Source organism: Neolamprologus brichardi, chromosome 7, assembly GCF_056152115.1.
Source record: "Neolamprologus brichardi isolate AB-2024 chromosome 7, ASM5615211v1, whole genome shotgun sequence".
In the NCBI taxonomy this organism is placed as follows: domain Eukaryota; kingdom Metazoa; phylum Chordata; class Actinopteri; order Cichliformes; family Cichlidae; genus Neolamprologus; species Neolamprologus brichardi.
In genome coordinates, this window is record NC_142110.1 from 27495954 (window position 1) to 27518945 (window position 22992).

General features: G+C 42.6%; 3 protein-coding genes across 5 annotated transcripts; all 3 read left to right on the plus strand.

Annotated features, from left to right (window-relative positions):
• The first annotated feature begins 1217 nt into the window (after positions 1-1217).
• Positions 1218-6561, plus strand: fsd1l (fibronectin type III and SPRY domain containing 1-like). Of its 3 annotated transcripts, none has more exons than XM_006782206.3 (13): positions 1218-1326; positions 2264-2359; positions 2462-2593; positions 2858-2959; positions 3043-3065; positions 3346-3467; positions 3539-3772; positions 3842-3940; positions 4031-4160; positions 5067-5155; positions 5387-5641; positions 5754-5842; positions 5990-6561. In XM_006782206.3, the coding sequence occupies exons 1-13, from the start codon at positions 1312-1314 to the stop codon at positions 6089-6091; spliced, it is 1488 nt and encodes a 495-aa protein (XP_006782269.2). In that variant the 5' UTR covers positions 1218-1311; the 3' UTR covers positions 6092-6561. The 3 variants fall into 3 exon arrangements, with proteins under 3 accessions (XP_006782269.2, XP_087699531.1, XP_087699532.1); XM_087843405.1 differs by having other exon boundaries at positions 1231-1326; positions 2243-2359; XM_087843406.1 differs by lacking the exon at positions 1218-1326 and adding an exon at positions 1399-2166.
• Positions 6562-8327: 1766 nt separating this feature from the next.
• epb41l4a (erythrocyte membrane protein band 4.1 like 4A) lies at positions 8328-19422 on the plus strand. Its single transcript, XM_035913457.2, has 23 exons — positions 8328-8373; positions 8529-8628; positions 9686-9790; positions 9862-9907; positions 9998-10076; positions 10312-10409; positions 10962-11043; positions 11250-11337; positions 11419-11507; positions 11770-11833; positions 11951-12042; positions 12453-12497; positions 12589-12686; positions 12773-12839; positions 12918-12986; positions 13099-13167; positions 13405-13455; positions 14191-14280; positions 14378-14440; positions 14512-14547; positions 14640-14708; positions 16735-16815; positions 18497-19422. The coding sequence occupies exons 2-23, from the start codon at positions 8533-8535 to the stop codon at positions 18576-18578; spliced, it is 1659 nt and encodes a 552-aa protein (XP_035769350.2). The 5' UTR covers positions 8328-8373; positions 8529-8532; the 3' UTR covers positions 18579-19422.
• A 99-nt stretch (positions 19423-19521) lies between these two features.
• Positions 19522-21562, plus strand: atp6v1g1 (ATPase H+ transporting V1 subunit G1). Its single transcript, XM_006782204.3, has 3 exons — positions 19522-19721; positions 20350-20450; positions 21296-21562. Exons 1-3 carry the CDS (start codon positions 19640-19642, stop codon positions 21467-21469), a joined length of 357 nt encoding a protein of 118 aa, XP_006782267.1. The 5' UTR covers positions 19522-19639; the 3' UTR covers positions 21470-21562.
• Positions 21563-22992: the final 1430 nt, after the last annotated feature.

Below are 22992 nucleotides of genomic sequence, written 5' to 3' on the forward strand. Positions count from 1 at the left end.
AGGAGGTAATGAAGACGATTATAGCCAATCACATTTGACATCTTAGGTGCAGAAAGTTGGTCTCATGATCATTACAAACTTTATTTATAAAACCTGTAAAGACATCTAAAAAATTGATGTGAACTGAGAGCGAGGAAATCATCTGAATGCTATCCAGAATATCCAAACTACAGGGAGACACCCCCCCCCACACCCGTAGTCTGGATAGTAGAAGTCAAGCTGAGTCGGCTGGTGGGATTGGGCGCTGTATAAATATAATTTAATCGATGATGATAAAACATGTTGGTGATTTTAATGTGTGTCGCGGTTTGGAGCTGATCTGTGGATGAACAGGAAGGATGTGAGAAGTGAAGGAAAATGTGAGTGAGGCTTAGACTGAGTCTTTAAACAGCCATTCAGCTGCTGTGCTGCATAAACACCCTGCTGAATAAAGAAACTCAGTCACACAAATGTGTAAAGCAGCAGGTGATGGCGTCTCTGCAATCTTGCAGAAAGCTTTAGGTAGGTCCTTAAAATCAAAGCAAAAACATTGAAGATTCTTCACGTCAGATCCAACAAATACTGTTTCATCCAATGAGAATCGTCTGCTCTGAAGGTTTGACTGGAACACTGCTGCCTCTTTTTACCATTTAATGTGTTTCATTAATGTTCATGTTTCCTCCATTTGTCTCCTCCTGGACTCAAACAACAGGAGCAGCTCTGGGTTCAGAGGAGCTTCTCTGAAATCATTCCCATCTCTGAGGTGAAACTCGGTGAAGCCACTGCTTCAGCCCCTGATCATCTCCTCCAGCTGCAGGCCCTCCAGATTTTCACCAGAAAGTCAATATTTGTTGTGAGTGCTCCTCATCCTTTAGCTGAGCTCTCTGAGCAGCTCTCTGTCATCTCTGTGAGGATCTGCAACTGTAGTTTCTTGAAGGGCATTCAAAGCTGTTGTTTGGATGTTTCTGCCTTATGTTGTGTGCTCTGTCAGGATGATCCCACACTCTGAACTTTTACTCACAGGTCAGAGGTCAGGTACAAGGACTGGTTTGAACACATGTCCAAAAAAGCCAAGGAAGAATTTTAAACTTTCAGAAAGCAGGAGAACTTTTGCTCAAGGGCACTTTTAAAATAACCAGAAGGTCTGACTCAAGACTTTTGCACACTACTGCGCAAACATCAGAATCAATAACTAATATACATCCCCATCAGTTTTCTCTTCTCCGCGCTCTTATTTTGACACACTTCACAGGAAATGAGTATGTACAGACGTATGCCGTCACTTCAGGCCCGTACCTTCGTCCCCACTTACCGCTGTTTCTGTCTCAGGTGATGGACGCTCAGAAGGTAAGAGTGTGATCAATCGGTGATCAATCGAGCAGTGAGTGAAAGTTAGGAGGGGGAGGGGGGTCGGACGTGGCGGAGGGAGGGTTGCAAGGAAATGGAAGCAGGGGAGGGGGATTAGCTGCTAGCTGTTAGCTGTTAGCTTCTCTTTCTCTGGTGGACCGAGCCTCAGTGAGAACAAGAGCTGCGCATTATAACATACTGATCAGTCGGTGAGTACAGGTGGGGGTTACATGACCTTTAGCGTGTTCAGACTTTGGGGTCACAATGAACCCTCCAAGTTTCAAAATAAAACCCGTACATCCGAAGTAATTTTCATAGTAAAATACCTCATTCCTGTTCAAATGTGCTTTACTGAGTTTCTAAAAACATACGCGTTACAAAAGCGTGAAATTACAGTTCAGTATCAGTGCACAGCCAACAAAATGTACCTGTCAATCATTCAATCAATAGTCAGTCAGTTCATTCTTAGAGCATCTCCATCATCATCTCAGGGCTACCAGGTGAAGCTTCGATCGGTGCTTTCACCTTTTATTTTGGTTCAGTGTGTCCAGACTTCCTGCTAGACTTCCGGTGAGTCTTTAACCAATGAGAGCGCCACCTGAAGGTCGGACAGCTGCAGCTCTAACAGGTGGAGCAGGCAGGTGTGTGCGGGCCAGAGACTGGCAGGATGGTGATGGTTGTATTCACCTCAGCTAGGATGCCAAGCCTTCTTTGGTCCATTATGGTCTACGGAGGCTGATCCTGGTCCAGGTGTTTAACCCGCCTTCTGAGCCGATGCTCTCGTCTGATTGGTCTCTGTCAGGTGTGAAATCAGGGAGGAAGATGAGGAAGAGGAGCTCTGTGTGTCTCGCTGTCTCTGCTCTGACAGTTTTGTGATTACTTAGTGCTGCTTAATGCTTTACCAATATGGAGGAAGGTGCTGTTTGTTTGTAAACAGGAAGCTCTGCGCAGGATTATCAGCACATTGGCCAGTAAGAACGAGGAGCTCCAAAACTTCCTGGAAGCAGTTGACCACACGCTGACGGGCCTGCAGGTCAGCTCATTAAATAGCTGAATTAACAGAGGGAAGGGCTTAGGTGGGTGGGACAAGAGAAATTAAAGGGAAAAATAACTAAAGTAAACTTTGCTAAATCAGGAGGAGTCATGCAAGGTGATGTCAGACTTGGAGGCAGAGTTGGAGAAGCTAAACTCTGCCCTGGAGGAGAAGGGGGCGGAGCTCCGTTACATAATCAAAGAAGAGAAGCAAAGGAAGGAGGCGGAGCTTCAGGTAGAAACTTTATTTTTTAATGAATTGTTTTTATCTGGAACACTTTATTTTTTAAATTATTATTTAGTTTTAGTTTTACATATTTATTTACTCATTGTTTTTAAAGTGATTTTTTCTACTTTGCAAATAATATTTTACATTTAATGTATATACATTCATAAATATATTTTATATCTATTCACTGGCAGCACTTTATTTGTTTCCATTTTTTATTTTTGAAGCTATTGATTGATTGACTGGTTTGTTTTCTGCATGGTGTTTCAGAAGCAGCTGTCGGAGGGCAAGTTTGCTCTGGTCTCTTGTGAGGAGCTTCTTGACTTTGCAAATCAAACACTGACGATCAACACTGAAGAAGAATTTCTCGCGGTGAGGCGTGATGAAGACAAGGAAGATGATGTCATCAGTTCATTTTAAAAAAAACTAAAAATGCTTTTTTGTTTTGTTTTCAGGCAGCAAAACAAATCAAAGAGCGGTATGTCTGATTTGTTTAATGTGTGGAGCTGTGTAATGTGTGTTTTCATTGTCATTTCATTTCATTTGATGATATCAGATGTTTGTTTTTGTTTGTTTGTTTACAATGTTTCTTTTTGATATCATTGATTCTTCTGAATCTTTTCAAACTAACAAACTTCTTACTGAAGCTCTCCAATGATTTGCATACAAACTCCGCCCCAACCTTTCTAACCCCATCCCTAAATACTAACACCTAACCCACCCCACTCCATTGGGATCCGCCCCAACACTGTTACCAGGGTAACAATGGCGCCGGCATTCCGCCTAACCACTCGCCCTGCGGCGTCAGACAACATGTCACAATTTACCGTGGACTTCAGTACGGAGAGGGCGGGGCTTCAACGACTTCACTTTCTGCCAGGTCAGTTGACGCAAACAGTTCAGGTGGTTGTTCTGTGAGGTCAGAGGTCACATGTTTTTCTTGTTTCTCAGTGCCGAGAGCTCCACAGATCGATGCCTCCAGTTGTGTAGTCCGTGACAATGCCATCACGGTCACCTGGCGACCGCCTGGTGAGGCAGACAGTGGTGGCGATAGCAGCAGCAGACCAATCGAACGTTACGACCTAGAGTACCGAAAAATGGACCGTGACAGCACACTGAGAGTGGCAGGAGAGGCATGCTGGGAGAAAGTCTGTGACATTATCGAACCTCAGGTCACCATCTCAGGTAAAAGGTCAGAGGTCATTATTGCATGGCTACAGCATCATTGAGTTTAAACCAATTTCTGCATTTCAGGTTTGAAGTTCGATTCACGTTTCATTGCCATTCGAGTCCGAGCTAGAAACAAAGCGGCAGCTGGCGAGTTCTCAGAGCCTATCGCCATAGAAACAACAGGTGAGCACACGACGTGGAATATTTAACTGTGTTTGAGGGGCGGAGCCTCAGATAATGATGACGCCTTGTTTTCCATGTTTTTGTCTGCAGCGTATAACTTCAGCTTCGACGCTTCAACAGCGCACGCCGAGCTCAAGGTTCAGGGTGACACGGTGACCTGGGAGCCTCAGGGGGTCAAAGGTCATGATCCTCGCCTGCGAGGCAAAGAGAACAAAAGCAGGTGAGGACAGCTGTTAGTGATGATGCTGTTGTTGTTTTTTTATACACCTGAATGTATCTTAGAAGCATGATAAAATTCATCGCTCACAGTATTGTGAAATGCACAGGCTTTTATTGTGAAAGAGAAAGAACAGGAAGATGCACTTTTCTCACCTGTAGAGTGACACACCTGTGCTGGTCAGGTAACGACAGCAGGAGGTGCTCTTAATTCCCTGAAAAAGCTGGTTCGGCCCCATCTCTTTTTTTGCTGATTTTTGTATGTCCATCTGCGACTGGACGCCGCCAAGCTGTACATCATCGCTAACTGTTTGTCATTTTATCTCTGAGCTCCTAAATAAACACGCTGGCCCCGCCGGAATGGGTCAGCTGATTCAAGAGAATTATAGAGTCAGGAGGCCACACCTCCTCATTACACATTTACTGATCAGCTGACTCGTTCAGAGGTGAGATCGTGATGAGGTCGCAGCGCCTACCTGTCTCACCAGTTCACCCGTGCCTCAGTAAATAACCTTTAACCTTTTTATCCCTCCTCAGTCTCCGTGCTGCTTCCTCTCCAACTTGCTCAGGTAGAAACAATCATGGCTGAGTGGTTTCCTAGCAACCAATCACTCTCTCCATTTGCCATTTTCACATCACTGCTGACATCACATCAGCGTTTAATTTCCTGTTTTAATTAAAGAGTTCATGTTTGGTTTTATTTCAAAATAAAGGCTTAACATGTTTAAAGGAAATAATGTCGTAACATAAACTTTTCTTCCATCATGAAACAAATGAAATGTTTTTGTCTCGCTCATCTTCCTCTCTGCTGCATCATGCTTTGGCACAACCTCATTGGCTGTTTCACCTTGCCGTTTCATTCCCGCTATGCTGTTGACATTTATTAATGTTTTTTTTGTGTTTACCTCAGCAGCCGGAGCGCCACGCCATCACCCAATAAAACGGCTGCAAGTCGAGGAGGACGCGATCGATTTGCTGGGGAGTCGTACACAGTGCTGGGTAGTAATACTGCACTCTTATTGCAGTACTAATACTGTAGTAACACTAAAGTGATTGTCTTTAAGATGTGAGAATTTTTTTTAAAAAAAGTTGATTTAATAACAACTTGGATTGAATGATTTGGCATTGAAATTTTATTCATTTTTTAAAATAATTTTTAATAATACAAGTTTAAAATAAAATATTTCTAATTTTAAAAAATTTAAAAAAAATTCCTTCTTGGTCTCCTAGGTGACGAGGAGATGACTAATGGTTGTCACTACTGGGAGCTCCGCCCCCTGGCTGACTGGAAATCGTTCAGTGTAGGGGTGGCCTATCGGGGCAGCCTGGGACGCTTTGATCAATTAGGGAAGGGCACCGGTTCGTGGTGTCTCCACGCCAGCCAATGGCTGCAGAGCTCTCTTGCCGCAAAGCACAACAACCGAGCAAAGACACTGGATTGGCCATTACCTCACCGAATCGGAATCTACTGTGACTATGAGAATGGTCCGAAAAACAAAGAGTATTTTCAACTTCCTGGTTGCTCTTTGACAGTGTGTTTGTTTTGTTTGTTTCTTTGTTTTTGTTTGTTTCTGAATTGACTTCCTGTTTGTTTCAGGTGATTTGTTGTTTATTGATGTAGATCGTCTTCGTCTTGTTCACGCCTTCAAAACAAAGTTCAGCCAGCCGCTTGTCCCCGCCTTCACCGTGAGTACTATAGCAGTAACACTACAGTAATAGTGTACAGTCACGGTTAAGTAACGGTACACTGACAGTATCACAGTACTCTCAATATATTACAGGACATACTCTGCATGTATTGTAAGTGCTAACTGCTGTAAAACTGTGCCTTAGGTTTGGTGTGGTGGTATCACCATAGCGACAGGTCTTCAGGTGCCGAGCTTTATGGGAAATTTCCTGACGACCAATCGGAGCCTCAGCAGCCTTTCCCCGTGATCGACTGATGAGCGGTTTTATTTTAAGTCATATCATTGCAGTTTGTAATTCTTAAAATCAATGAGTTTCTATCAGATTTATTGCTACTGAGCATCAATTTTACAACAGTTTTTACTCTACTGTGAGGCTTTTATTGTGAAAGTCTGGAACTGAAGCCATAGTATGTAGCTGTGGATTTTCCTTTGAAATCTGCACCTAGATGTAATTTATTTTCAAGTTCTCTGTTTGTCTTGTAAGATACTATTATTCTGAAAGAGTGGACTAGAGACAGTGCTGCACATTGGTACTAAACTTTATTTTGAAACTTCTTCTTCTGACCACATGACTGACTTTTATTGTGAAGGACCCAGGGTATAAGATTTTATGAAATCATTGATTAAAAAGTGAATTTATTGATCTGACCAGAATCAATGTTTTCTGTCAATGAACACAGTTTGAAAAATAAAAGCACACAGAAAATGCTCGGCGATCCCACTAAAATAAAACATGAATAATTTACAGAATCTTTTTACAGTGTAACACCTCACAGCAGCCAATCAGGAGAGAGAAAGTGTGACATCAGCAGTTTGGGACAAATGAAAATAATTAAGGATTATTGATCTGAAGCTCCTCTTCATCACTTCTCCTCAGACAATCCTCTGTGCTCGTCTTTGTCTTGCCTCTTCTTCGCCTCCTCAGCCTTCCTCCTGCAGACCTCATAGAGGCGAAAGGCAGCAAAGACGGTGGCGAGCAGACAGGCAGCTCCCAGGATTGACCACCAGCTGAAGGAGGAGGAGGAGGCTCCCTGCAGAGAGGAAGGGGAGGACTGCGTAAGCAGGAGGTCACGTTGGACCCAAAATCAAAAGTCTGACGGTTACCTTGATGAAGCTATAGACTCCAAAACACAGGAGGATGATCACAGCAAGGATCTGAACGCAGACGGGAGGACTGGAGTCAGCTGCCATGATTGGTCCTTTTGTTAAATGTCACAAGCCAATCAGAACACCCAATTTCAGATTCAGAAAAAAAAATCCTGAAGTGTGCTTTTATCCTGTGAAGTCACAGGATAAAAAAAAAAGTTAAAGGTAAAAATATGAAAACATTTATATCAATAGAAATAATAGAATTAAAAATCAAACTGAAGAAAAAAGTCACGTAAATAAATAAACACATTAAAAACAAGAGTGCCGTGCTCTCAGTGTGAACGCTGGTCTGAGCGACACAGCGCAACCAACACGTTTTTAACAGCTACTTTAATCCCACACTGTAAAGAATTTCACCATCAGCTGATTACACTGTAAAAACAAACAACTGGTTAAAACTGTAAAATAAATCTCAAACATACATGTTTCTATGACTATATAGCTTTTTGTATTTAAATTAACTTTTATTTACTTTCGTACATAATGAGACAGAACACTAAGTATTAGTTTTAAACATAAAAAAGTAAAATATGGTGGTTAGCACTGTTGCCTCACAGCAAGAAGGTCCTGAGATCAATTCTACCATCATGCTGGGGTCTTTCTGTGTGGACACAGTCCAAAGACATGTAGTTAGTGGGGAAAAGTTAATTGGAAACAATAGTTGCAAATGGTTGTCTGTGTTAGCCTGTGTTAGCCCTGTCCAGGGTGTAACCTGACTCTCACCCTAAGACAGCTGAGATAGGCTCCAGCACCCTGCGACCCTGAAAAGGGTAAGCGGTGAAAAAAAGTAATGATGTTTTAAATGATCTTTCCTCAGTAATATTGAACTAAAACTGATTTAATAAAACATCACAATGCAGAAGTTCTTTAAATTAATCTTTTTTTTTATTGATCGACTTTAAACACTGAAAGTCGTTTTTGTGTTGACGCGGCGTTCAAGGGATCCACCTCAGCCTCTGCTAATCCTGCTCTCAGGTTAATGAGGCAGTGAACGCAGCACACACACACACACACACACACCCACACACACACAGAGGAAATTAGCTGACTGAGCCTCAGTGAGAAGCATCAGACAGGCTGGAGTGATTTTTAAAATTTGTGATAAATTGAGCATAAAAACTGATCATCAGTGAAACTTAAAATTTGTGTCGATTGTATATAAAGTTCTGTTTCAAATTATTCTGTACACACACCTGCTTTTTGGAATTATTTGTTGAAGTTTTTTTTAAAGGGAAACACAAAGCAAAATGGAAATCAGAGGAGAGGGGGAGGAGTTATCTCTATAGTAACACAGCAACAAACCCAGAGAAACCAGAGAAGAAGGAGAGCAGACTTTGACAAAGGACCAGAGGAGGAGAGGAAGAGGAGGATCAGCAGCAGGTGAGCAGAGGAGCTGGTGACTATTTCCCATCATGCAGGGCTCAGTTTGATTCTTTGGTTTGTATCTGAGGTGCTTCAGATGTCATGCTCATCATCACCATCACTCTGTAGCTGCCACCTTTATCTTCATCAGGCTGTAACTCTGCTCATGACAGGACAATGACCTGTTTCCGGGGCAACCAGGAGGAGTTTTACGGAGAAGTGCTTCTATTGGACAACAGAAAGCTGACACTGACGGTCGAACAGGGCATCAAGGTCAGTGCTGACTTCCTGTTGGCCGTTTCTTCTCTCCTCTGAGTAAGACTGTCACCACTCTGTGGCCTCCATCAAACCTCTATGCAGTTAGAGGGGACTGACTTTCAAAGATCATCATTTAGAACTTCCTGTTATGAACTTTGATTTCAGTGGCAGTAGAAAATAGAAAACCTGACAGGTTTGATAGCTGTGTATTATTGTAGGGTCTTTACCTTACAATATATATTGTTGTGGTGGTTTATCTATTTATATATTGTTGCATTGAACTGATTGGGCAGAACGGTAAAACAATGGTTAAAACTGTTGCCTGACAGCGAGAAGCTCTTGAGTTCAGCCTTGCCGGCTTTTCTGTGTGGAGTCTGCATGTTCTCTCCAGGTTCTACAGCTTCCTCCTACAGTGCAAAGAAAAGCAGTTAGTGGGGTAAGGTTAACTGGTGAATCTAAATTGCCCATAGGTGTGAATGGTTGTTTGTTTCTCTGTGTTAAATTAGCACTGTGTCAGGCTGGCAATAATGCTGTCCATCCCACGGACTTATCTCAAATCTCGTGGCGATAGAGCCTTCTCCGTGGCAGGTCCCAGACTTTGGAATAGTCTCCCCCTAAATATTAGATCTGCACAAACACTTGAGCAATTTAAATCAGTACTAAAGACACATTTTTATGCCATGGCTTTTAACACACTATGACCCAAGTATTCTGGTCTTATTTTAATAATTGTGGTTATTGTTTTAATTCTTTTATTGTCCTATTATTGTTTTATATTATTATTGTTGTATTACATTGTTGCTTTTTAATGCCATTTTTATATTGTTAAGCACTTTGTGCAGCATCGGCTGTTTGAAAGGTGCTATATAAATAAACTTGACCTTGATCCTACCTCTTGCTTATAGTGGCTTGCATAGGCTCCATCCCCCCACGACCCGATAAGGCTAAGTGGAAGAGAATGAATGGATGAATTGAACTGAATTGATAGGTTTGATAGATCTGATAAGTTCTTCAGCATCCTGTCTCTGTGAGTGATGAAAGCTCTGAAGGTGACGCAGTGTATTGTCCTCAGAGATCATCGAAGGCGGCCTCCGTCTTGCAGCTGGTGTTCGTTGAGCTAGGCGTGGTCGAGGTTCAGTTCTTCGGTTTAAAGTTCTGTGACAACCGGCAGCAGACGGTGAGAACACAAACAAGAAGTCCAAACTGAGCACGCTCAGGAGCAGCAGTTACTGTTTGTTTTTCTTTCAGCTCTGGTTGGATCCTTCAAAGACTCTGTCACAGCACAAAGAGCTCGGTGAGCTGCAACATGAAATTTATCAGATGATCTGTCTTATTGATTTATCCTCAGATTCTCAAACAGCACATTCCTCATTTTTTGTTCCAGCTGGGCCGCCGTACATTTTCTACTTTGGAGTCAAATTTTACATTGAAGATCCATCGAAGCTGAACGAGGAAACAACCCGGTATGTTTCAGTGCATCCTAACAAATCCATGAAACACTAAACGCATCATATCGGTCTCAACAAGCCTGCCACCTCATCAAAGGTGGCCTTATATGGCCATCTGCCACGGGTGCCCTTAAAGGTCCCCCCTCCCCAACATGGGTGGCCTTATGTGGCCCTCTGGCATGACTAAGCCACCATAATTTCACCTGCTTTTTAAATACCCTTGGTGCAACTCATGTGTTTCCTGTGTCAGGCGTCAATTTTACCTCCAACTTTGTCAGGATGTACGTCGAGGTCGCCTGTCATGCTCCGGCCACCTCAGAGCTCAGCTGTGCGCTTTGATGCTGCAGGGTGAGAAGAAAATGTATGGAATTATTTTTCTATCATAAGTCACACACGAAAAAAGATAATACAGGCATTACATTACATTCTTTGTGCATAAGTTTGTGCTGCATATACATATAGAAAATGTGTTCCTGACAGAGAAGATTTCTGACATTTTGTGTCAATTTAAGCATGTAACAATTTGATTATTTCTAATAAAAAGAGTGTGAAACTCAAGATCATGTTTAATTATGTGGGCTAAAGCCAATAAGAAAGTTAAAGACTTTTTATGAAACGTGTATACTTACTGCATTTGATGTATTTTAACCATATATAATACATATTAGAGAATTTAACACCTGCATATGTGTAAAGAAAAGGCTTTGATTTTGATTCTGCACGTCTCCGAAAACATCAGAGCACTTTTGCAAATGAAATGAGTAAAATGAAATGTTTGCTCAGAATATGTTTTTTCTCGTGTGTGACTTATGACATCAAAATAATTCTGTACACCCGTTCATCTGCGTGGCTTTTTCATCAGTCAGTAAGTTCATTATTGATCTCCCATGTTTGTTTCAGCGGATCGAGGCAACCAGAGTGAGGACAACACGTCAGATGCTGAGGAGACGCAGGAAGTTCAACTCATCTGCAAAACGCTCAGGTACACAGGAAGTGATGCTGTGCTGTTAAAGGTCTTGTTTCTGTAATCACATGACCTGATCGCATATTTTATTTTGTTCTGCCACCATCAAAAATGTTAAAAAATGATCAATAATCAATACATGACAAAAGATGGAGCTGCACACTAACAAAAGAAATCCCTTTGATTGATTGAATGATCGATTGATTCTTTCTCTTGTTGTGCAGTGGCGTCCCTCGCTCTGAGGCTCAGCGCCACTTCCTGTCTGTCTGCAGCTCTCTGCAGATGTACGGCGTCTCTCTGTTCGCCGCCTATGTAAGCCTTTTGATCACTGATCAATACAAGAAATTCAGCCGATCAATCACTAATCCGTGCTGACACCATGATTTTGTGCAGGGGGAGAACCACACCGAGTACTTCCTGGGTCCAACACCAGTGGGAGTGGTCATCTTCAAGAACAAAGAGCTGGTGGGAAAATATCTGTGGTAGGTTAAAAACGCCTGGATGACATCACAGAGATATGACCCAAACAGAAGGTTCATATCAGTGTTAATATTTAATGATACGTATTGATCAGTTTAAATGTGTGTTAACATTTCTGGTGGAATCTCTGAGATGAAGACAATGAGTCATGGTCAGGAGGATTAACAGCTAAGGGGGGCAGCAAGGAGGGGGCGGGGCCAAAACAAGAGGAAACAGAAATATATGACCTCAGTCATGTGACCCTCAGCCTGCTGTCTTTTGCAGGCAGCGAATCATCAAACTTCACTTCAAAGACGAGAAGTTCGAGCTCAGAGTGTCAGGCAGAAACGTGAGTTCCTATTGGGTGACTAATGCTAAGCTAATGCTAAAAGTGATCATTAGATAAAAAATATATTTTTTAAAAATGCAAAAACGTTATTTATAAAAGAAACTGCATGGCTTTCAGGGTTCAGAGACATCGTTCTTCTTCCAAACATCCGATCGCCGCAACTGCAAACATTTGTGGAAGTGTTGCGTTGAACATCACACCTTCTTCAGGTAATGCACACTGGCCTCTGTGATGATATTTAATCTGCTCACCTTCTCCAGGTATTCAGCTCTGCACACTTTGTATCGGATTCTGAAACAAAATGTTTCAGCTTCTCCTGGTTTCTTCTGATTGGCTGCCCCTCATCTGGCTTCCATAAACTAAACCTGGTTCTCGTAGGCTCCACCTTTCCCTCTTCTCAAATCACCCCATGAGCCTGCCTTTACCCATTTCACATGTGTCAGAAAACCTGGAAATAGTGAAAAAAATAAGGATACCTGCACTCTGTGACATCACACAGATCCATGAGGAGAAAAAAAGAGACAAACACACCCATACACATACAGACTCACACAGACACACATGCACAGAAACACACAGACACGCACTCACGCAGAACTCAATTTTTTTTTGTTTTCAGGATGTCAGAGATAAACCTTTTAACACACAAACTGAAACACAATAGGTAAGCACACACACACACACACACACACACACACACACACACACACACACACAGAAACACACATTTCTGATGATGCATCCTTTTCTTCCAGTTTCACTTGCTCTAAAACTCCGTCTCTCCGTCTGTTGAAAAATGGCATTGACAACAAAACGGCATCAGCTGATGTGTGTGTGAGGGCAACGCGTCAAGGTGTGTTTAGGAAGACATGCTTTGGTTTTACTATCTGTTCCTGTAATAAAATAAACTACAGCTATGTCCCCACTTCTCTATTTTAGCCAATCAGAAGCCAAGTTTCAGTAGCGAACTAATAACAAAACACAGCGCACTACCTGCTGTTCAGAGGTGAGAGAATGTGCTGATGTCATGTGATGCTGACATGCGATGATGTATTTTGATGATATCATGTGTCTGAACTTGCAGAGGGTCAGAGGGCAGGGCGAAGCCTGATCATGCTAAGCCCAGTGCACCATGGGAAAACAACACAAACATGTACGTTTAAAACAACCTTCTGCAAGGTGTAATCTGATTACTGATGCATGTAATTTAATTAATGCAGAATGTAATCTGATTACCACTGTAATCTCCAATTTCCTTGAAACAGTGGTCTGTTCAACCCAAAGTTTTGTCCAAACACCAACAAAGACGAACAAGTCCCAGGAAGACCACAAAGGTAAGGCAGGAAGGGAGAAAGGAAATGAAGGAAGGATGAAAGGAAGGCTTAAATTAAAAAAGGAAGAAAGTAAGGAAGGGATAGGGAAAGAAAGGTATTAAAGAAATGGGAAGTTGGAAAGAAGGGAGGGAGGACAATGGGGAGGAAGTAAGAAAAACGGGAAAGAAGAAGTTAGGAAGGGAGGAAGGAAAGGTAAAGAGGGAACTAAAATGACACATTTTCCTTTTGGTGTTTAAGGCGGAGCAGAAGTCTTGATGGAGATCGACCAATCAGAGAGCAGAGGAGGAGGTAAGGAAACTGTCATTTCTTCAATGCCTTCATTTGTTTCTAATAAAAGCTGTGTCCAAATTCGGAAACTGCATCCAAGACCGAGACCTTCAGATTTGCGTCACCGCTGTCTCGGTGGAGTTTAATAAAGTCAGCCGTCTGCTCCTTGCTATGTAAAATATAACAGGGCATTGGAGTAAATTTTCTACTATCTCACACTTCTGTTTAATCAGTTTTCTGTTTAATGTTTATTCAGGTATGTGAAAACTATAACTTTAATCTCAGCCAAACTGATTTATTCATAAACAGATAAAACACTGGAAAAAGCCAAACATTTTTAAGTTATCTGAGTGACTTATATATCATGTTTAACCTGAGTAGCAAAGACCGCAGGGGGTTGAAAACGATTTGCCGGGAGTTCGCTGTTCTCGCCAGCTCTAGTGAGGAAACTGGAATTGGCTGTGCCGCGCTATGAATTCTGGGATATGGCAGGCCACAAAGGATACACCTGACCCATCCTTCAAATCTGAGGAAAAGGAGGACACATTTGTCAGCCGCATTTGAAGGAGTCTTTGAATTGGGATAGCCTACATCACAATGTATGTGACGTAATCGGCCTCCAAATGCAGCCTCAGGAGGATGCACCCTCTGAATTTTATTCAAAAGTTTTTTCATGTTTGTCCTCTGTGTGTCATGATGGTCTGCCCACCCTCAGGTTGACCGTTCAAGATATTTAATTGGCTCTCTGTCCAGCAGGTCTCATTCCCGTGGCAACACGAGCAGCGGCAGCGAATCAGAAAAGATGTCAAGTAATAGTGAGCGGCGCCGAAGAAGACCCCCAAAATGGTAAAAAAAAAAAAAAGTTAGCTTAGCGTCTTTGTGTGGCTAACACTGATACTAACTGAGCTAACTGTATCCATAATTCCCCATTTGTACTTAACAGTCGCCACAGTGACCACGGTCCTGACACAACTTCCTGCCACCATCGCCGCCGCCACACCCAATCGTAAGTAAAACACAATGGTAACAATGCTAACATGTGCTAAAGGCTATTGCTAACACTTGTTGTGTTTGTAGCCACAGTCCTGACAACCAAATATGGAAACACATCCAGTAAGTTACACATTACAGAGTACTCTGATTACTTGCAGTAGTCCAATTACTTCCAGCACTCAGAATACTGTGTGTCCTTACCATGTCTCCAGGAAGGAGTTGGTGGAGCCTCCCAGTTTGATTGACAGACAAATGGAGGACATACCTTATAAGGAAGTAAGGTAAGTGAGGGAATAGGGCTTTGGAGTTGACGTCACGCCGCAGTGCATTGTGGGATCGCGGCGCCATGTCAGAAGGCAAAAAAAATCAAAACAAACACACTGGCTGTATCCCAATTCAGGGTCTGCAGCCTTAAAGGTTTCATTTTAAGGCCGATTAAGTCACAGTGGCGCGCCGAAGGCTGTCCCAATTCGAAGACTGCTCGAAATGCGGCCCTCAAATGCGTCCTTCATTTCCCTGAATTTTAAGGCTGTGGCGGTGTAGACTTTGTGGCCCAACATATCCCAGAATGCATAGCACGGTGGTGGGTGTGGATAATTTTGCCGAAAAAAACGGCGGATGAGGGGCACCTGAAGAGTAAACTTTAAGTAAGTACTGAATATTATGCCACTTATTTATGTCCAAATGTTTAATAACGAAGAACATTAAAACATTACTGTTGGCCACATGTCGGCAAAGTTATATGACATTAGTGACGTTTGTACTAACTTGGTTTTAAAGCCTTTACTTTAAAATATACGCCGTTCAATAGCTGAGCTTAATCTTACAGATAATGATCAAAGCTCATGTAGAAACAAACAAACAAATGAACAAAGGATTTTCTCCTTCATTTCTGTCAAACAAAGCTGTATGAAACGTTCCAGCTGTTAGTATCATGGTTGCTAGGCAACCTGGGCAGCGTGACGGAGGCTAGACCGTCCCATTTCACAAGCCTCGCACTTCCGGCCTTAGCGGTCTTTGAGTACGCGGCCCTTGTGGACCGTTAAGGCTGTGTACTTTAAGGCTGCAGACCCTGAATTGGGATACAGCCGCTGTGTTGGAAGCAGGACTGCCAGAACCATGCTTAAAATCAGCGCAAAAGACAAAGGGCTGTATCACAACCAATTGCACCCAGAAGCCAAGAGACGGTACTTGGAAAAATAGCGTGCATCGGTAATGTGGACCCATATGAAATAAGGCAGTGGACTGGAAACCCAGACAACCTACCGCCGTTGTCCTATCCCGATATCTTCGCGTACCTTGTCTGTGGAGTCAGCGCATAGGGGAAATCATTTTCATAATTATAAATCCCTGGAGGCGCACATCTGATTCACAAACGGTTGGGTACAAGATTTGGCCGTTTTTAAGCCTCCACGTTGTGAGTACGTTGACCATATGACCAAGATACAGCCAGAGGTTGCACATAACATTGACTTCTCCTCAGCACCTGCCCCAAAAATTGCTCTAGATGAACGATTCACGATTGATGCCATCTGTGCGTTGCCATGTAAATAGTTTGCATTTCACGTGTATGTACTTGCTAAGTACATGTGAACAGATCTTGAATAAAAAAAAACAAAACAAAAAACATACTTTTTTCTATTTTATTGAAACCACTTTACAGAAAGTACAATTATTTACAATGAACTGTACATGCAACACAGCAGTTTTATGAATATTCAACAAGAGCAAGTTTCATTTGCCCTGGTTTGACCAGGGGGCACAAATTCACCAAAACACAGCACACCTTAACAATCTTATCAAGCAGTGTTGTGTCTTCACCCTCACATGATATGAGTAATTGGATTGGCATTGTAGTGTGTAGCATTTTGAACTGGTTACGCAAACTACCTATTACTCGCTCAACATGAATTCTCAGGTGGGCAATTGCTCTCGTTTGGGGATGGCAGAGAACTCGATATCCACTCGTCTGACCGCTGCAATCCAAGCCTGACGTCTTCGTTTAGTACTATCGGATACATGAGATCCCTCCCATTGCCTCCAGGAGGGGAAACGATGAAAAGAGAGCCCATTTTCCAGCTTCTTGCCTTCCCTATCGTGTGATCTACCGTTGCAACCGACAACACAGTACGTACGAACCACGGCTGACGCTTCCGTGTGCTTTGTCTGGCCTACTGTCATGGCGGGAGGGGGCGTGGCCCTCCCGTGACATCATGCTCCAAAGCCCAAGAAACTCCAAAGGCAAGGAACTGAGGGAGGGAGGAAGGAAGGAAGGAGGGAACTAAAGAATATATTGGTGTTTTTCAGGGTGTTGGGAGAGCCAGTCAGAATGTGTCGTTCTCGTTGGACTCGACGGCATCAGCGGTGGGTGTCAGCCTCAGACCTCCGGTGGGTGTGGCTCACTGTGTTCACGCTTCATACTGGAAACATTAAATAATCCTAATTTGAATGCAAAGGTCTAAATTGAAAACATTGGTCAACCTTCAATTTCAGGAACAGGCCAAATCACAGTAGGTGAAATTCAAATCCAACCTCAGGTTAGTTCCACAAATGGTCTCAGGTGCTGTCGCCAAAACAAATCAGAGAAACAAGAAACCGCTTTATGATCACTACAGAACAAAGAATCACTCAGAAGAATACAGAACAATACAGACTGGCCCTCCACTGACAGTCACGACTCCTCTGACCGGCCAAAAGACAGTCAGAAAATCTGGTTTACTGTGGAGTGTAATCTGATTACTGTGGGGTGTAATCTGAAGTAAATTTAGATGACATGGTTTTGGACAGTATGAGAACTGTGACTGATAACTTATCATATATAATAACTGTATTTTTTTTTTACAAGGAATGAAAGAGAAAAGTAATAATCAGCTCACTGTTAATGACATCACTGGGGCTGCCACTGTTTGCAGTTGATGACACTAATTATTACAAGAGAAAGCAACCGGAGGAAGAACTAAGACATGTAAGGCCAGAGGAAACCACGAGTTCTTTTAAAAATGACCTGTTCATCCACAACTGGGAAAATGTTCATATTGATGGTGCATATGACACATTTTTAAGAATATTCATGACATTATAAGATGAAAACTGTCCAACAGTACAACACAGCAGAAACCAAAAACTTCCAAATGCATGTAAAAAAGAAAAACACGCTGTATGAGGAATTCATAAATTAAATTAAATTTTATTTACACAGCGCCAAATCACAACAACAGTCACCTCAAGGCGCTTTGTATTGTAAGGTAGACCCTACAATAATACATACAGAGAAAAACCCAACAATCATATGCCCCCCTATGAGCAAGCACTTTGGCAACAGTGGGAAGGAATAACTCACTTTTAACAAGAAGAAACCTCCGACAGAACCAGGCTCAGGGAGGGGCAGCCAGCTGCCACGACCAGTTGGGGTGAAGGGAGGATGATGGGATAAGACATGCTGTGGAAGAGAGCCAGAGATTAATAATTCATTACACAACGAACATGAGAAGCAAAAATAAGTTTATGTTAAACAGCTATTGTGAAAGAAGTGTTCTTTAAACTAGAAGAAACACAGTATGGTGCACTGCCTGCTTCTGAATAAACTAACCCACAAAAAAAGTTTATGAAGTCACTTAAATATTGATGTAAGACCTTTTGGGATGGATCTGACTGAAACCTGCTCTGGTACTTTCTCCGTGACAAACTTACAGCTGATCCTGATGTGTGGCTCAGTAACCTGGTCCAGGCTGTCTGGTGATGCCAACTGAGAAATTGCCCTTTGCATTAGAGAAGCTGAAAAATACAGGAGCCCGAAATGTTGCCATGACAACTGTTTTAATTTTATTTATACTGGAAATCAGGAAGGGTCTCCTCGCAGAACTGATCACATCAGAAACAATAAAGCTTTAATCAAACTGAAGCCGTGCACACAGACACGCCGATGTCATTACTGCTGTTGATGACATCGGCACTCTCTTTATTAATAATGGTGATATCAGTATCACTATAACAGTGCTACAATAACATGCGTGTTTTGCATTTGAACTTTTTTGTGTATTTTTACTTTTTTGCTTCATTTGTGTTTTAGTTGTACAGAATTGCTTCCTCCTCTTCCTGTTACCACGGCAGCTGACACTTCCTGTCGGTTTCCCACGAGCAAGCACAGTTAAGACATGGGCCGGGCTGTTGTGAAGTCTCGTTTTGAAGCCTTGAAATCAGCATTGCTGCCAAAAAGACAGATGTGATCCAGTGTTTATAGAGGTCAGACAGCTGCTTCCACAGACCTGTACAGGAGCTGTCACCCCTTGTGGCCTTCGGACAGAACTTCATGCTTAGCTTCACCCAGGAGCTGCCTCTATGTTTGTCATCATCACCTCTGTTACCAGTACTAGGGACGGAGCTTTATCAGATGGTGCTGATGTGTCGATTCATAGCCACTGTCCAGAGGTTCTGACTTCCTGTGAAGTTCAGGTCACTTGCTGGTTAAATGTCAAGGATTAGGGTAGATAATATTTACTAAGGCAGGTATCTGGAGGCGATTACAGGTGAGGAGCAGTTTGGGGAGTGAAGGAAATCTAACTCTGGCATTTCACAAACGCCTTCAATAAGCTTTCTGACTGAAGGCTGGGAGAACTGACCCTGCTTTTGTCCGCCTTCATGGAACAAGTCTAATGGAAGCACAGAAGAGTCTTCACACCTGTGAACACACCTGTCTTACCTGCTTGTATGTGATCAGTTTTTGAGTCTCTCTTTTATTTATGGTCATTTAATTTTTAGTGACTCTTGATGTGAATAAATGGCTGCCTTATTTTGCTCTCTCTGGCAGTGATGAAAAAGGACTTCTCTGTTTTATGATCTTTGAGCTCAAGGCTGTTACATGTAGCTGCTGTCAGCTGTTCTGTGTTTGTTGGTCTCATTTTGTTCTCTTTTGTTTTTTTGTGGTTTAAAAATCTGAACAATCAATAAAAACCTGACTTACATTAGTATTTAAAAATGTAAATAATGTTTATTAATGATGGAGCTGCTGTGGAGAGAAACTGTGAGAACCTTCCTCCAGCCCAGCAGGGGGCGCTGATACACAGCATGCTGAGCACAGAAGAAGACGCCGACTCTCCTCACGTGACCGTCTGCAGCGTGACGTGAGATCAGCTGACTGCGGCCACAGAGGAGGTAGAAGCAGCACAAATTCTCCGTCGACCTTGCTCCGTGTGTCCGCGCAGAGTGACCCAGCATGGCGAGCCAGTCTCAGGGCATCCAGCAGCTGCTGCAGGCCGAGAAGAGGGCGGCCGAGAAGGTGGCCGAGGCCCGCAAGCGTGAGTACCAGTCCGGCCTTCTGGGCGCCGAGCCCGCAGCGGGGCCACTGTTACCTTTGACAAGGAGCAGAAACCGTGTAAGGCAGAACTCGGTCTGTAATTCGGTGAATTTACAGAGTTTTACTGGCCGCTCGCGTCCTTCTGACGTCAGACACGGACCGGACTCGGTGCAGCATCATCGGATCGGTCCTCCGTCAGACTGCTGGCACCTCCCTGAGCACGTCAGGGAGGGGATTATAGCTTTGCCCGATCCGACTCAGATCGGGGTAGAAGCAGGTCTGTTTCCGCTGTCAGGAGAAAACTCGCGGCAATGTAACGGCTCCGTGACCGGGTCAGAACCGTAACACGGTCGGTTACTGCAGGGTGTTCACTTTCGGTCAGCCCATGATTCATGCGCGGGTGTCTGTTTCTGTGCAGTTTTCTATCACATGATCAGTGTGGTTCCGGTCTCCTGATGGTGAAACACTGAGGTCATGTGACCTAGAGTCACAGTAGTGTCAATAACCCGCGCGTCAATTCATTTGCAGACATTAAACTTCCACCCTCCTCCACCCGTTACCTGTAAACCTCCGGACTGATCTGAGTCCAGTCTTTAAATGGTTTCTCTCTCGTGTTGTGACGTGTGCAGGTAAGAATCGGCGACTGAAGCAGGCGAAGGAAGAAGCTCAGGCTGAGATCGAACAGTACCGCCTGCAGAGAGAGAAGGAGTTCAAGACCAAGGAGGCAGCCGTACGTACCCTGGTCCTTCTCCTCCTCTTCCTCCTCCCTCCTCTTCCTCTCTGTTTACATGCTGAAGAATGATTTATTATTTTCCTTCTTTAATTTAGCGTGAATCACAGAAACAACTTTTCTTTCTTTCTTTATTTTCTTCTTTGTTTCACTTTCAATTTTTGAAACATTTTATTTGTATATATATATATATATATATATATATATATATATATATATATATATATATATATTGGAGTGCCCATAATTAAAAAATAAAATCTGAATGTTTAATATATGTGATTGAATATCATTCCTGTACTGCCAGCACAGTTAAGACATGGGCCGGGCTGTTGTGAAGTCTCGTTTTGAAGCCTTGAAATGAGCATTTCTGCCAAAAAGACAGATGTGATCCAGTCTTTATAGAGGTCAGACAGCTGCTTCCACAGACCTGTACAGGAGCTGTCGCCCCTTGTGGCCTTCAGACAGAACTTCATGCTTAGCTTCACCCAGGAGCTGGGTAGGAGATTAGGGTAGATAATGTTTAATAAGGCAGGTATCTGGAGGGGATTACAGGTGAGGAGCAGTTTGAGGAGTGAAGGGAATCTAACTCTGGCATTTCGAAAACGCCTTTAGGCTGGGAGAACTGATTCTGCTCTTCTTTTCTACTCCTTTTTTTCCTTTTTAAATACGTTTTTTGTATTGTTTGTTATTAAATCATTAGTAATAGTCATTATTAAATCTTTATTTATATAAATGTAAACCTGGTTTTTATACTTAAGTGCTCTGTGTATATAATAGTTATTTCAAAATAAAAGTTATATATAATGTTTGTCTGTTTCCGCCCAAACTCGCCCTCCCTCCAGGCTCTTGGTTCCCATGGTAATAGCGCCGTGGAGGTGGATCGTGACACGGCGGAGAAGATGAATCGTATCCAGGCCAGTTACCGTAGTAACCGGGAGGCCGTGCTAACCGAGCTGCTGCGGCGCATCTGTGACATCCAGCCAGAGTTTCATGCCAACTACCGTGTGGCTGGCTGAGGGGGCGAGTATGTTATCTAAGTGGAGTTAAGATGAGGGGGGCGGGGCAAACAGAGGAGACCTGGACATTAGTTTTGTTAACAGCATTAGCTCAGAGAGCTTTTATTTTGAAGGTTAAAGTTCATTTCTTCCTGTTTTCCCATGCTGGGTGAAGGTGTGGTCTAAATGTCGGTGTTACTGTGGTGATGTTTACGAAATATTTATATCAAATTAAATTTGTTTTTCTTTAAGTGTTTTCTGGATCTTGCAAAATAAAAGGCTGTTCTTTCCACTTTGAACACCAGCCAATCAGGTGTAAATTTACCAGCAGTCGCTAACTGATGTGACAGCTGCTAAAAGGCTGTTTCACCATAGCTCTGTTGTCTGATTGGCTGGAGAAAGTGGAAAGACTTTTATTATGAAACTACTGTCCAATTCCACATTGTTGTTTCCTGTTTGTGACCATGTAACTTGTTGTTGTTGTTGTCTGTGACATGGTGTTGATGAACATATTAAAAATGTTGATTGGCTGAGTCTGTGTGCTGCTGCTCTGTGATTGGCTGAAGGTGTTCCAGGCGCGTTCATAGGGTAACAGGTGCTTACAGATAGCTGTGGGTTTATTCAGTTTAATCGTAGTGATATCTATTCATTAAATCCTGAATCGATTTTTTAAAAATATAAATGTATTTTGCCAGAAATGCCAGAATCTCAGATTAAAACTCACAAAACTATTTCAACATCCGCCAAATGGTTAATTCTGCACAAAAGATAAATACAAAGCGTGGATCTTTTACCTGACGGCATGTACGCAGACACGTAAAGACACATAAAAATCACACTTTCTGCACAGCTCTTTCTCTCAGTGAGCTTCAAGAACAGTTTACCATCAAAAATCTTTATTTTCTGCATTATTGCTTGCTTATTATGCACCAGTCTGTAGTTGTGTTCAGTGCTGTCGGCCATTTGTGCTGTTCTAAAAAACTTTAAAGAATGATGCCAAATTACAAAATGCTTAGCTGTGTCTGTAATGAAACATCTGTAACTTTGCTTCTCTTCAGCAGCATCAGGTAATGTTCTGCTGATTCATGTTCTTTAATTTTTGATCTACTGCAGAATATTTTTAAGGTTATCTGCTATAAAAAGCCAGGCCGGGTAAATCTCCTTCATGCTTTTCTGTGTTTTATCCTCAGTTACTTTGACACAAAGGCATCACAAGTTTCACCTTTGGTTTTTAAACAAGAATATAAAAATATGGATATGTACTGAATGATAATATTTCTGAGTCAAAATTGAATCGAATCGAATCGGGACCTTGTGAATCAGAATTGAACCAGTTATAGAAATCTGTGACGATACTCATCCCTACTAGGGAGAGTCACCTGGGGTGTGTTCCCTTGTTCCTAATGTCTTCCGATTGAGCTAAAGGAAAATTGTGTAGAATACACAAGGACGTAAGAAAACATTCAAAACAAAATAAAATAGTGTGCTGAGGATTTGAACAACCTCACACTCCTTTCTGCTTAACGCCATGACACCGCATGTCC

What these genes read in the sequence shown, in the direction of transcription:
- atp6v1g1 (XM_006782204.3), top strand. Translation starts at nt 19,640, where the DNA reads ATGGCGAGCCAGTCTCAGGGCATCCAGCAGCTGCTGCAGGCCGAGAAG. An exon ending in GGTGGCCGAGGCCCGCAAGC is followed by an intron (nt 19,722 to 20,349) that starts GTGAGTACCAGT and finishes TGACGTGTGCAG; the next exon opens with GTAAGAATCGGCGACTGAAG. An exon ending in TCAAGACCAAGGAGGCAGCC is followed by an intron (nt 20,451 to 21,295) that starts GTACGTACCCTG and finishes CCCTCCCTCCAG; the next exon opens with GCTCTTGGTTCCCATGGTAA.
- fsd1l (XM_087843406.1), top strand. Translation starts at nt 2,101, where the DNA reads ATGCTCTCGTCTGATTGGTCTCTGTCAGGTGTGAAATCAGGGAGGAAG. An exon ending in GGAAGGAGGCGGAGCTTCAG is followed by an intron (nt 2,594 to 2,857) that starts GTAGAAACTTTA and finishes ATGGTGTTTCAG; the next exon opens with AAGCAGCTGTCGGAGGGCAA. An exon ending in CTACTGTGACTATGAGAATG is followed by an intron (nt 5,642 to 5,753) that starts GTCCGAAAAACA and finishes TGTTTGTTTCAG; the next exon opens with GTGATTTGTTGTTTATTGAT.
- epb41l4a (XM_035913457.2), top strand. Translation starts at nt 8,533, where the DNA reads ATGACCTGTTTCCGGGGCAACCAGGAGGAGTTTTACGGAGAAGTGCTT. An exon ending in CTGGTGGGAAAATATCTGTG is followed by an intron (nt 11,508 to 11,769) that starts GTAGGTTAAAAA and finishes TGTCTTTTGCAG; the next exon opens with GCAGCGAATCATCAAACTTC. An exon ending in GTGTCAGCCTCAGACCTCCG is followed by an intron (nt 16,816 to 18,496) that starts GTGGGTGTGGCT and finishes TTTGTGTTTTAG; the next exon opens with TTGTACAGAATTGCTTCCTC.